The sequence below is a fragment of the Silurus aristotelis genome (assembly GCF_946808225.1).
Source record: "Silurus aristotelis genome assembly, chromosome: 22".
Classification (NCBI taxonomy): domain Eukaryota; kingdom Metazoa; phylum Chordata; class Actinopteri; order Siluriformes; family Siluridae; genus Silurus; species Silurus aristotelis.
This window is the reverse complement of record NC_139595.1, coordinates 7,575,649-7,589,296: the sequence shown is the minus strand read 5'-3', so window position 1 is coordinate 7,589,296 and position 13,648 is coordinate 7,575,649. Positions and strand designations below refer to the sequence as shown.

General features: G+C 38.0%; 2 protein-coding genes across 2 annotated transcripts; both read right to left on the bottom strand.

The window, feature by feature from the left end:
• Positions 1-942: 942 nt before the first annotated feature.
• LOC310717675 (G-protein coupled receptor 55-like) lies at positions 943-4,716 on the bottom strand. The gene is made up of 2 exons (XM_083526069.1): positions 3,529-4,716; positions 943-2,322 (listed from the first exon to the last, which is right to left on the bottom strand). Exons 1-2 carry the CDS (start codon positions 3,529-3,531, stop codon positions 1,426-1,428), a joined length of 900 nt encoding a protein of 299 aa, XP_083382195.1. The 5' UTR covers positions 3,532-4,716; the 3' UTR covers positions 943-1,425.
• A 684-nt stretch (positions 4,717-5,400) lies between these two features.
• On the bottom strand, positions 5,401-12,741 carry LOC310717674 (G-protein coupled receptor 55). The gene is made up of 2 exons (XM_083526068.1): positions 12,602-12,741; positions 5,401-7,889 (listed from the first exon to the last, which is right to left on the bottom strand). Exons 1-2 carry the CDS (start codon positions 12,605-12,607, stop codon positions 6,990-6,992), a joined length of 906 nt encoding a protein of 301 aa, XP_083382194.1. The 5' UTR covers positions 12,608-12,741; the 3' UTR covers positions 5,401-6,989.
• Positions 12,742-13,648: the final 907 nt, after the last annotated feature.

Sequence of the window (13,648 nt, the reverse complement as noted above, 5' to 3'; positions counted from 1 at the left end):
ATATATATATATATATATATATATATATATATATATATATATATATATATATATATATATATATATATGAATCTGGATGGTATACTTCAAGTACCTTAAAGTATACTTTAAGGCTCTTCTCTGTTCTGGCACCAAGGTGGTGGAATGAACTTCCCCTAGATGTCAGTACAGAGTCCCTGACTAGCTTCAAGCAACGGTTGAAGACCTACCTCTTCCTGAAACACTTAAATTAGCACTTTCCAAGTTTGCTTTGTAGAATTCAATAGTTATATTTAGATTAAGTTTGTAATCTAGCATACCAGTGTATATTTATTCATTGATACTCAAAGCACTTTTGTATGTCGCTCTGGACAACGGCGTCTGCTAAATGCCACGAATGTCAATTTAAATGGATGGGGATGGATGCGTATTGCAGATATTGACAGTACAAATTAAACATAGACATAACAGCTCTATGTTGTTACCCATGCAAAGCCACAAGTCCTATTCATCATGTTTATGTTTTTGTCTGCTTGACAGGACCATACAAATGTGTATATTTTGTTTTTAACAGATTTGTGCTGAAGAAAATGCTGGCATCATCAAGTATGTTCTGTTTTCCCCACAATATGCTTCTTAACTTACTGTAGGCCATGGCTTTGCTGGGTCCAGAAATTCTTTTTACATGCCCGTCTATGAGTTTTCCTCAATTAAGCAGGACTCTGTATGCCATAACAACTACCTTGGTGCTCTCGCAGTATTTTCCTGATATCTGTGAATGTGGCATGTGCCTTGGCGACACTGGCAGTGCAGTCCTGGAAGATTGCTATCGGATTGCCATTGAATCAAAAGGGAGCTCATTGTACCTCATTGTAACCTCTGTGGTAGTGTAGTATTTTTACAATCACACATAGGTCAGTGAGTGATTCAATATAATGTTCTTGCCAAGTTTAATTGCGAGTCATTTGAGGCTGTTACAGGTCCCTGTGCATACCTTACAATCAAAATATTATATCGCTCCATCCTGCCTTCCATGTTCTCACATTTATCTTGTAGAACCTTTATTTTACCTTTAAAGCATTCATAATGGTTTGTCGTTCATCTACTTTGTAAGTACAAGTTGACATGCTATCCTCCCTATCCTGAAGTTTAGCTTTCATTTGGTCAATTTCAGTCTTTCAGCTAGCTCTAGCACTCTGCCTACCTAGAGTTTTTTCAAAAGGGAATCGTTAAGTTCTGTCTTTATGATAAAATCCTTTAAACATTCAGTAAAATCTTATTCAACATCAACTATAACTTATATTGAAAGAAACTGAAAACATGGTTTATGTTTCATCATCTCATGCTTAGATGAATGTGGAGGCTTTTTTTTTAACTAGTATAGGCTTTTTTGGGAGGAGTTGAAAGGTGCTATATAAACAAAACCCTAAAATCTAAGCTCATATGCTATCTCTTGTCTCTGAAAACTTTTTTCAACAAGAAGTAATATCCCACAGAATCCAGGCAGCAATTTGTTGTTGCTAACAACTCAGAAATATCATAAAAGATATTGATGTATCTAGATATTTCTCCAAAAATGTATCTCAGCAAATAAGCAACATGGATGGGGGTAAAGCAGACAATAAAAACAATCATGTTTGCTGTGATTATGGCCACAGCTCTTTTTCTTGTGACGCTAATGTCCTCCTCTGTGCGCTGACGGATGTCTTTTATCGAGTTCAGCACTGTCCAGATTGTTTGTGTTGAACAAATCATGATCGTGACTATTGGCAAAAGATACCCAATGATCTCAAGAACCAATAAGAAACCCAGGCTCATCTTACACCATCCATTGCGCTCATAACATGTCTTTAAAAATGTAGGATTCATATTTTCACTGAATATTATGTTGATAATTATGACTAAGAGCCAAATGAAAGCACATGCTCCACTTGTTATCTTCTTTCTCCTGTCCTCTGAAGCTCCTGTCCCAGTTTTGCTGTGCATGGGGAACCTGACGGCTATGTAACGATGGACGCTGATGGCTGTGATCGTAAAAATGCTGACGTACATGTTGACATAATGTACAGATATCAGAAATGTACAGAAGCGCGTCCGTTTAATTGGGCGGTAGGTTTCGTATATGCGGAAGGGCAGGAAAAGAGTCAGTAAAAGGTCTGCAAGCAGGAGGTTGAGCATGAAGATGTGAGTTTCCGTCCACTTGGGGATGCGTGTAAAGCGCCACAAGACTATGGTATTCAGGATGAGACCTAAAATGAACACAGGTGTGTAGGCCACACGCTGAAATATAATAAGGCCCGCTTCAGACCCATTCGGCACCAAACTGCAGTTAAACTCCATCGCCTGGGAAAAAGAAGCCAGGAGAGAAACAAAACAAATGAAAGCAGTTAAGCAGGCAAGAACCTGTCAGCTAACTAATCATCATATGGGAACAAGGTACTGCATCAGAAAAAGATCATTTGCGTAACTGAAAAAAGTTTTAAAAAGGTAACAATTTAAAGCAAAGACACCTAGGAAATTTACATTGAATTGCACTGTTTGTATAATTTCTTTAGTTTAAGTTTGGCTAATTCCACCCAAAACCTAGCATGACCCACTCCCAATATGTAGCATGGCCAAATGGGTGAAACATTGGACTGAAAGTAAGGGGGACATGGTCCTCTCTGACAATAAATGTTTGCAGATGATTATCACATGAACTGATATAGTAATGCTCATCTGCCATCAAACATTGCTAATGCATTTTTAATTTTGTGTGGTTCTTGGAAATAAATAAAATAAAAAATGTGCATGTTGTATTTCATTTGTTAGAGCCGCTGTTAAATGCATTATTCTTTATACTCTAACAGTGATTAAGAAATAAATAAAAAATTATAAGTATTGTAACTAGAGCACATATTCGAATTTACTTATTAGCCTGAATGTGCCGTATTACTGTAAATAGTTTTTTAATTTTATTTTTTATGTTTTAGTTTTAGATTTAAACAGATTTTTTTATGATGTCATCATGTAGACTTGTTACAAAGTATTTTACAGTATTTCTAAACTACATAAATACAAAATATTAAAGTATTTTGATACAAAAAATATAGCCATTTGTTCATCAATTATATCAAACACAAAATACAAAATCCTTTTTTATTCTTAAAATACGTATTTGAAATACATGTATCATAAACACTGTCCATTCCTGGTCTAATGATTTAACGGTGTATGGCAGAAGCATTGCATGCACTTCAGTCACATATTATTAAACATATTGTTCAATCTTATTAGACAACAATATGTCATTTAGAAGATCAGTCAAAACTCTAATCATAAAACTTGGTCTAGAATATGGATCATTCTTGGCTTAAGCAAAAAAAGACTGTTAGTGTCATTATATCGGTCTGATATTGTCTGGTAATTTTAACAAAGTTGTTTCATTTCACACAATTTTGTATTGTATTAAAACCAGTTTCTAGATAAATGCATGACATTTGAAAATGTACTTTTTGTATAAAAAAAATAAAATGAGTTAACTTTCTGTAGCGTACTAAAAAAACTTACCATTGTACAAGATTCTCCTTTTCTTACAGCCTAGAACATCAGAACAGAAACCCCTTGACAGGTCAAAAAGAGAATCTAGTTCAAATGATGGTGACAGACACAGGCAGACCCAGAAAATCTTACTATGTCTTGTTTCATACGTGTGGTTAAAGTTTTGTGGTTTGTGATGTTTTAACAAACACTCCAGTCACGAATGCTAAAGTGCAAAACATTTCCAATCACACTTCCTCTTTTCATGTAAGTGCAGAACAGATGCAAGTACAGATACTCCTTTTCATTTATTGTACCAACATAAAAGAGCAAATACAAAAAAAACCAAAGTACCAATGAAACATAAGTATGAAAAACATAACCGGAACAAGAACGCTGAAAACCATGGAAAACAAAAGTGAAACAAAACGTGCTGTGAAAAGTGAGACATTTATACATGTGTTAATCAAAGGTGACAAAGGACAAATTCAGTGAGTGATTAGTAATAAGTGGCAGTCATGTGATGGTGCAGTTGCTGCTGGAAATTGTGGTCCTTATTCGTGACAGACCCTAACCATTTTAATGTGTGTCACAGTAAACAAAAAGTACCTTTTGGAGGGGTGGTCCTTGGCAGCCAAAAACGTCCCCTGTTCTGTGTGGGTCCACATAATTAATAGCCATTACAAAGCTTGAGACAATTCAAGTTCAAGGCAGAGCCCAGGGGATGAGCAACACTCTCCACATAGTGCAAGGGAGGAGCAATACCAGCCGAGCGTTCAGTCAGAGCAATAAAGTCAGCCATCAGTCGGGGGGTGTGGCACCCTTATCAGGGTGCAGAAGCAGAGTGACGTTTTTATCAGGGCAGAGAAGCAAAGTGGAATCCTCAGCAGGGCACGCAGGCAGGAAACATGATGTCCTCAGCAGTGCAGGTAGGCAGTGCAATCTCCTCAGCATTGCCAGCAAGTGGGGCAATGTCCTCAGTGATGTCATCATCAAGGCAGTGAAGCAGACTGATATCTTCAGCCGGGCAGGGGGAAAGAGCAACATTATTGTTAGGGCAAAGAATCAGAGTGACCTCCTTAGCAAGGCAGGGAAGCAGAGTGATGTCCTTAGCTGGGCAGAAAAGCAGAGCAATGTCCTCAGTGCAGTGGTTAATGAGAATTTCAGTCCGGGGCCATATTCCTGACACTCTGTCTTAGAAAAATATCTTACCAGGAATTTAAACAGTAGTTTCTTTTGAAATTGGTGGTTGTTACAAAATATCGTATTAAATCCAGATGAAGTGTACTAGGTGTAGTGTGTGTTTGATACAGAGTTAATGATTGTTAGGTAAGGTACTAGTTATAAATACATCTGGGTAATGTTTTTTAGTAGTTAACAACTAGCCTTTATTTTTAATGCAATTTTCTTTAGGACAATTATTATACTAACTTTGAAGCTAACTGGTTTCTACAAAATTGTGATCTAGGGAAAGCAGTAATGTGCTTTAAAAGAAAAAAATATGAAGTGCCATAACAGCAAGAATCCTAATGAACTAATTTCTAACATTCAGTTCATTTTAAACTGAAAACAAAAAGGCATAAATCTCCCTCTTTTAGTGGTAGACTTTTGTATATCATCATGCTGCCCTTTTTCCACATTGCTAAGCAACTGTCTCAGCTATGAGAAGTTTAGTTTGTCAGAGTGTAAAAAAAAAATCCCCACAACTCAGAAAGTATACAAAGCACTCATAATATTATTCCGCTTAATTAGACCAAATGAGCAAAATTAGTTGGATGATGATTCAGTATTTCCAGTCATTTTGATTACAAAGATCAAAATCAATGAAATAATTCTCCCTTTACAGAAAAGCTCTGTCCCTTTCCACTCTTTTTAACCAACATGGGAACCGACTCGTTTACTTGAGTAAAAGTACACAAGTATTTGCCTTCAAATGTACTTAAGTATCCAAAGTACTAAGATTTATTATAGCTAAAATGTTCCTATTATTATTTGTCACAGAACTTTTACTAAATCAACTTAGTTTATGTGAAAAGACTTTAATGTTATTCTTAGCACACTAATTTATAAGTAGAATGATATTTATTAGTCAAACAATGAATTATATCTATTAAAATTTTCATGAGCCCAAAACATTCTATTCAACTACTTCAACAAAAGTCATGCAAATAAAGTCATGGTTGTTGTGACAAGTTAGATTTCCATCATTTATTACTCTAAAAATGTTCTGCTTGCTGTTAAACTGATACTGTATGTTTGTGATAAGTAGATAACGCCAAGCGGCAATTAAAACAAGTTCAAAACAGAGGATGTGCTCTTTCCTGATAGGTCTTTCTGCATGCTTGACCAGTTAAGTTTTCATGCACTCGTAAATGAAAAGGAACAACTGATTTCAGAAAACGTAGTTAAGTAGAAAGATATTTGACTATTTAAATGTAGTGAAGTTAAAATCTCCCCAAATGGAAATACTTCATTTAAGTACAGATACGCAAAAATGCTACTTAAGTACAGAAACAAATTACATTTACTTTTCCACCACTGACTAATGGAAGTGTTATCTCTATATTCAGCCACTGGCAATAGAATGGGTCATACCGAAGAGCTCTGTGACTTTAAATGGTGTGTCATGCAGCTGATATTTTCATGAAATAGGTGCATCTTCGAGAAAAGGCATCTAAGCCACTAAGTGGTACAAGAATAGTAACAGATGTAGACCACATAGGCTCGATTAGCAAGGATATTGTGACATGCTTCACAGTTCCTTTTAATATGCCCTGGTTCAAATCATTCCCACCTTAGTATTTAGTTGTATACAATATAGAACTGTATATAAACCAGGTTAGTATGAACTTGCCGATAAAAATACGTTTAAATGGTTGATGTGTTTTTGTCAGTTACTTTTACCGTTTTAATCCCCACTATAACAATTAACAATATATAGTTAAACAATATTTGTTCTGTAGCCAACCTTTATGGAAACTGTTGTATGAATGCCACATGTGAATAATCAATATGATTCACATGTAAAATTTATATTTTGTACATATAGGATTTTCATGAGGTTTTATTTTTATACAGGATTTTCTTTTATACATTCATTTACACAAATTCATTTATTTTCAAAAAAGTCATAGATCCTTTTTTAGGATTTCATGTATAACTGGTCATGTAGTCTGTACTTGTGTTTACACCAGTATGTCCCATATGCTTTCTAAAAAGTAAACGTCAAATTATATGTCAAATGATTACTCAATTGTAATTTCCTTCCTTGTTATCTGATAAAAAAAAAAAAAAAAGATCATCCAATATCTTACTCACCATCATTTGAAGCTTTATGCAACACACTGAAAACTTGTTTCATGTTTATCATCTCATCATCTCATGCTTAGATGAATGTCAAGGCTTTTTTTAAGTAGTATAGGCATATACTAGTATATGGGAGGAGTTGAAAGGTGCTATATAAATAAAACACTGAAATCCAAGCTCATATGCTATCTTTTGTCTCTGAAAACTTTTTTCAACAAGCAGTAATATCCCACAGAATCCAGGCAGCAATTTGTTGTTGCTAACCACTCAGAAATATCATAAAATATATGGGTGTATATATATTTTTCTTCATAAATGTATCTTAGCAAATAAGCAACATGGATGGGGGTAAAGCAGACAATAAAAACAATCATGTTTGCTGTGATTATGGCCACAGCTCTTTTCCTTGTGACGCTAATGTCCTCCTCTGTGCGCTGACGGATGTCTTTTATCGAGTTCAGCACTGTCCAGATTGTTTGTGTTGAACAAATCGTGATAGTAACTATCGGCAAAAGATACCCAATGATCTCAAGAACCAATAAGAAACCCAGGCTCATCTTACACCATCCATTGCGCTCATAACATGTCTTTAAAAATTCAGGATACATATTTTCCCTGAATATTATGTTGATAGTTATGACTAAGACCCAGATGAAAGCACATGCTCCACTTGTTATCTTCTTTCCCCTGTCCTCTGAAGCTCCTGTCCCAGTTTTGCTGTGCATGGGGAACCTGATGGCTATGTAACGATGGACGCTGATTGCTGTGATTGTAAAAATGCTGACGTACATGTTGACGTAATGCACAGATATCAGAAATGTACAGAAGCACGTCGGTTTTATTGGGCAGTAAGTTTCGAATATGCGGAAGGGCAGGAAAAGAGTCAGTAAAAGGTCTGCAAGCAGGAGGTTGAGCATGAAGATGTGAGTTTCCGTCCACTTGGGGATGCGTGTAAAGCGCCACAAGACTAAGGTATTCAGGATAAGGCCTACAATGAACAAAGGTGTGTAGGCCACACGCTGGAATATAATAAGGCCCGCTTCAGACCCCTTCGGCACCAAACTGCAGTTCGCAAACTCCATCGCCTGGGAAAAAGAATCCAGGAGAGAAATAAAACAAATGAAATCAGTCAAGCAGACAAGAACCTGTCAGCTAAATAACCATCATATGGGAACAAGGTACGAATACTAGCATAAACAATAACTGGTTTAAAAGCAGAAAAAACTTCAATGAGTAAGGTTACCCCCCATTCTTTTTTTTTCTTTTTTTTTTTTTTTTCCAGTTTATTTTGGCTAAATCCACCCATTACCTAGCATAAACTTTCCTATCTGTAGCATGGCCAAAAGGCAAAACATTGGACTTAAATTAAGGTTTGTATGGTCCCCAATGACTAAAATGTTTGCAGATGAATATTGCATAAATTGATATTGGACTGCTCATCTGGCTTAACTGTTTCAGACATTGCTGCTGCTCCCTAAGCAATAAAGTTTAATCTGGAAACTTCTTTATATTTATAAGTTTTTGGAATTTTATTATTTAAACATTTTGCAAGTTTTTGATTAAAAAGTAAAATGAAATTTTACTCATAAGTATTTTATCTAGAGTACATATACAAATTCACCCATTAGCCTGGATGTGCAGTGTTACATTGTCTTTAAACTTTTGTTTTTGATTTAAACAGTGGTAATTAAGGAGTAAAAGTATTTTTTTTAAAGACTGCATTTGCACACAAAGAGATTAGCCGAGTGACACAGGATACGACATTTACCAACTTGCTTATCAAGACATCTTTTTAAACTCATGCACATGCTATTTCTGAGATACTACTATGTACTAGCATTGCTTTGCTTGTCAGCTGAGAGAAAGTGGTGGTAAGATTTATAGCTATTGTACTATTCATTGGTAAACCCAGCCATTAGGGGGGCACAAGCCAGTGTACTCTTAGTGCCGGTCCCAAGCCCGGGTAAATGGGGAGGGTTGCGTTAGGAAGGGCATCCAGCGTAAAACATGTGCCAAATCAAATATGCGGATCACAAATGAGAATTTCATACCGGATCGGTCGAGGCCCGGGTTAACAACGACCGCCACAGGTATCGTTAGCCGACAGGGTACCGGTGGAAATTGGGCTACTGTTGGCCGAAGGAGGAGAAGGAGAGGAGGAAGACGTCTACAGAGACGGCAGGAAAAGAAGCAGTGTAGGAGAGTAGAGGTTCGGGTTGGTACTTTAAATGTTGGTACTATGACGGGTAAAGGGAGAGAGATAGCTGATATGATGGAGAGGAGAAAGGTAGATGTGTTGTGTGTTCAGGAGACCAAGTGGAAAGGGAGTAAGGCCAGGAACATTGGAGGTGGGTTTAAACTGTTTTATCATGGTGTGGATGGGAAGAGAAATGGTGTAGGGGTGATTCTGAAGGAAGAGTACAGTAAGAGTGTAGTGGGGGTGAAGAGAGTTTCTGATAGGGTGATGATCGTGAAGGTGGAAGTTGAAGGGATGATGATAAATGTCATCAGTGCCTATGCTCCACAAGTTGGCTGTGAGATGGAGGAGAAGGAAAGATTCTGGAGTGAATTAGATGAAGTGGTAGATGGTGTACCTAGGAAAGAACGATTGGTGATTGGGGCAGACTTTAATGGGCATGTAGGTGAAGGGAACAGAGGTGATGAGGAGGTGATGGGTAGGTATGGTTTTAAGGAGAGGAATGTGGAAGGGCAGATGGTGGTAGATTTTGCTAAAAGGATGGAAATGGCAGTGGTGAACACGTATTTTAAGAAGAAGGAGGATCATAGGGTGACGTATAAGAGTGGAGGAAGGTGCACACAGGTGGATTATCTTCTGTGTAGGAGATGCAACCTGAAGGAGATTGGAGACTGTAAGGTGTTGGCGGGGGACAGTGTAGCTAGACAGCATCGAATGGTGGTCTGTAGGATGGTTTTGGGGGCGAAGAAGAAGAGGAGGAAAGTAAGGTTTGAAAGAAGAATAAGATGGTGGAAACTGAAGGAGGAAGAGTGTAGTGTGAGGTTCAGGGAAGAGGTCAGACAGGGGCTTGGTGGTGGTGAAGAGGTGCCGGATGATTGGGCAACTACTGCAGGAGTGATGAGGGAGGCAGCTAGAAAAGTACTTGGTGTGACATCTGGAAATAGAAAGCAAGACAAGGAGACGTGGTGGTGGAATGAGGAAGTGCAGGAGAGCATTAGGGGAAAGAGATTGGCAAAACAGAAGTGGAATCGACAGAGTGATGAGAAAAGTAGGCAGGAGTACAAGGAGATGCGGCAGCAGGTTAAAAGGGATGTGGCGAAAGCCAAGGAAAAGGCATATGAGGAACTGTATAAGAGGTTGGACACTAAGGAAGGAGAAAAGGATTTATACCGATTGGCTAAGCAGAGGGACCGAGCTGGGAAGGATGTACTGCAAGTTAGAGCAATAAAGGATGGAGAGGGAAATGTGTTGACTAGTGAGGAGAGTGTGTTGAGAAGATGGAGGGAGTATTTTGAGCAGCTGATGAATGAGGAAAATCAGAGAGAGAGAAGGTTGGAGGATGTGGAGTTGGTGAAGCAGGATGTAGATAGGATTAGTAAGGAGGAAGTGAGAGCAGTGATTAAGAGGATGAAGAATGGAAAGTCGGTTGGACCAGATGACATACCGGTAGAAGCGTGGAGATGTTTAGGAGAGATGGCAGTGGAGTTTTTAACCAGATTGTTTAACAGGATTCTGGAAGGGGAGAGGATGCCTGAGGAATGGAGAAGGAGTGTGCTGGTACCGATCTTTAAGCATAAGGGAGATGTGCAAACCTGCAGTAACTACAGGGGAATTAAGTTGATCAGTCACACCATGAAGTTATGGGAAAGAGTAGTGGAAGCCAGGCTGAGAGAAGAGGTGACCATCTGTGAGCAACAGTATGGTTTCATGCCGAGGAAGAGCACCACAGATGCCTTATTTGCTTTGAGGATGTTGATGGAGAAGTATAGAGAAGGACAGAAGGAGCTGCATTGTGTATTTGTGGATTTAGAGAAAGCGTACGATAAGGTGCCGAGAGAGGAGTTGTGGTATTGTATGAGGAAGTCAGGTGTGTCAGAGAAGTATTTGAGGGTGGTGCAGGACATGTATGAGGACAGTGTGACGGCAGTAAAGTGTGCAGTAGGTACGACAGACTGGTTCAGGGTGAAGGTTGGACTACATCAAGGATCGGCCCTGAGCCCTTTCCTGTTTGCAGTGGTGATGGACAGGTTGACGGACGAGGTCAGACAGGAGTCTCCCTGGACTATGATGTTTGCAGATGATATTGTGATTTGTGGTGAGAGTAGAGAGCAGGTTGAGAAGAGCCTGGAGAGGTGGAGATATGCGCTGGAGAGAAGGGGAATGAAAGTCAGTAGGAGTAAGACAGAGTACATGTGTGTGAATGAGAGGGAGGGCAGTGGAGTGATGCGGTTGCAGGGTGAAGAGGTGAAGAAGGTGGAGGAGTTCAGGTACCTGGGGTCAACAGTGCAAAGTAATGGAGAGTGTGTTAGGGAAGTAAAGAAAAGAGTGCAGGCAGGGTGGAGTGGGTGGAGAAGAGTGACAGGAGTGATTTGTGATAGAAGAGTATCTGCAAGAATGAAAGGGAAAGTTTATAGGACTGTGGTGAGACCTGCGATGTTGTATGGATTAGAGACAGTGGCATTGAGTAAAAGACAGGAGGTGGAGCTGGAGGTAGCAGAGCTGAAGATGTTGAGGTTTTCGTTGGGAGTGACGAGGATGGACAAGATTAGAAATGAGTTTATTAGAGGGACAGCACATGTAGGATGTTGTGGTGACAAGGTGAGGGAGGCGAGATTGAGATGGTTTGGACATGTGCAGAGAAGGGACATGAATTATATTGGTAGAAAAATGCTGAAGATGGAGCCACCAGGTAGGAGGAAAAGAGGAAGGCCAAGGAGGAGGTTCATGGATGTGGTGAGGGAAGACATGCAGGTAGTTGGTGTAAAAGAGGCAGATATAGAGGACAGGGTGGTATGGAGACGGATGATCCGCTGTGGCGACCCCTAATGGGAGCAGCCGAAAGAAGAAGAAGAAGAAGTACTATTCATTGGTAACAGGAACCAATTGTTTTTTTTTTTTAGATATTTCTTAACATAAAACATTAAAATGTAAAAAAGAGTGTATGTTATGAATAAAGCATTCTGGGTCTACAATACTGCTTATTTACCAAAAACAGTAGAAAATATCATGTTTAATTCCTCAGGCCACAGCCAATTTGTGGCCAATATAAAGCTAAACATTCTTACATAGCTCTTTAGTTAATGATTAGTACTTCAGCAGTTTAACAGAAAATGTAGCAGTACAGTCCTCTATGTTTGCATAGGATGGAAATAACATTCTCATTTCAGTTCGCACGCAATGGATAGGAAGTTGGAGCACCAACTTCTTACACATCATTGTTATAGATGTGTGCCACTATGATGTCATGATGACTTAATAATTGCACAGCGCGTATCGTACATTGCCTGCAAAAACACTTTAAATTTAAAATGCTTCACTTATTCCAGGTGAATAAACAGGAAATAAATGCTCATTGTAAGACTGCCACTTTTAACACACTCGTGAATTATTTGATTGCCTATGACAGAATCATTGCATATACAGTCTGATGCTGTCTGATAACTTTGTCTGTTTAATAGTTCTTTAATGTCACAATTTAGTATACTATTAAATATCACTTCCTGGATGAACACAGGCTTTTGAACACGAACATTCTTTTATAAAAAATAAAAAAAAACTTAACAACAACAACTCTGAAATACAAAAGGAAATTTGACTTACCAACATCTAAGATTCTCTTTCTGTCACAGCTTAGAAGTTCAGAAAAGTTTCTCAACTGGTCAAAAGAGAATACGTGTGTAAATAGACACATGGAATCTTCTTTATAAAGCAGAAACAAAACCATCTGTCCTAGTCAGTGTGGTTAACGTTTTGTGGTTTGTGATGTAACGGTGACTCTAGGCACGTACTATATGCAAAGGTATGAAACATTTTCCTTCCTCTGTTCTAACAAGTGCTTACCATCAAAAATATACTGGCCTGGGAAACTAGACAAAGGTGTTTAAAAGTCCAAAAAGCTATTGCAATCTAGGCAAATATAATGTTAACACTTCATATACAATGAATTTGCATTTACTCTATATAAAGAGGCCTAGCTGTGATCAAATGAGGGTTTTATTCAGATTCCTTCCTTGTTTATTTCTCTCTTAGCCCTCCTACAAACTTCTGCAGGTCATGGAATAAAACACATTGAATGTATTGAGTCAGAATTTTACAACCATAAAGATTCCATTGGGTCAAAAAATCTATTTTGGTAAAAAAAAAAAAAATAATAAAGAAAAGGTCAAACAAAGGCTAATCTAATACAATCTTGTTGCTACTGTCACATTTAAAGGTTTTAAGTGTCACTGTGATTCATTGTTTTTTACTACAACCGAACTTTTCAACTGAAGGTGTATGTGTATTTGCATGTACGTTTTGGTTGGCTAGCTATAAGTAATATGAACAAGCTGCGTCCTAAACAGTAGAACAAACTATAAGGTAGCTAGTTAGCTATAATATTATCTAGCTCAAACTAAAACATAAAAAAGACCTGGCTACAACTGAAATAAATGAGAAAAGCTTGTTATGAGGTAAATGCAATCCGAAAAACATTAAAATAAGATGGCTACAACTAAAACAGTAAAGTCAAGCAGTGTACAAAAATGAGAAAAAAAAATCAGACTAGATAGACTAGTTCTCACATAAAACATATGTATGATGGATTTCATTTAAAATAATGATAATAATAACAATTATACTTAATATTTAAATAATACACACTTTAAT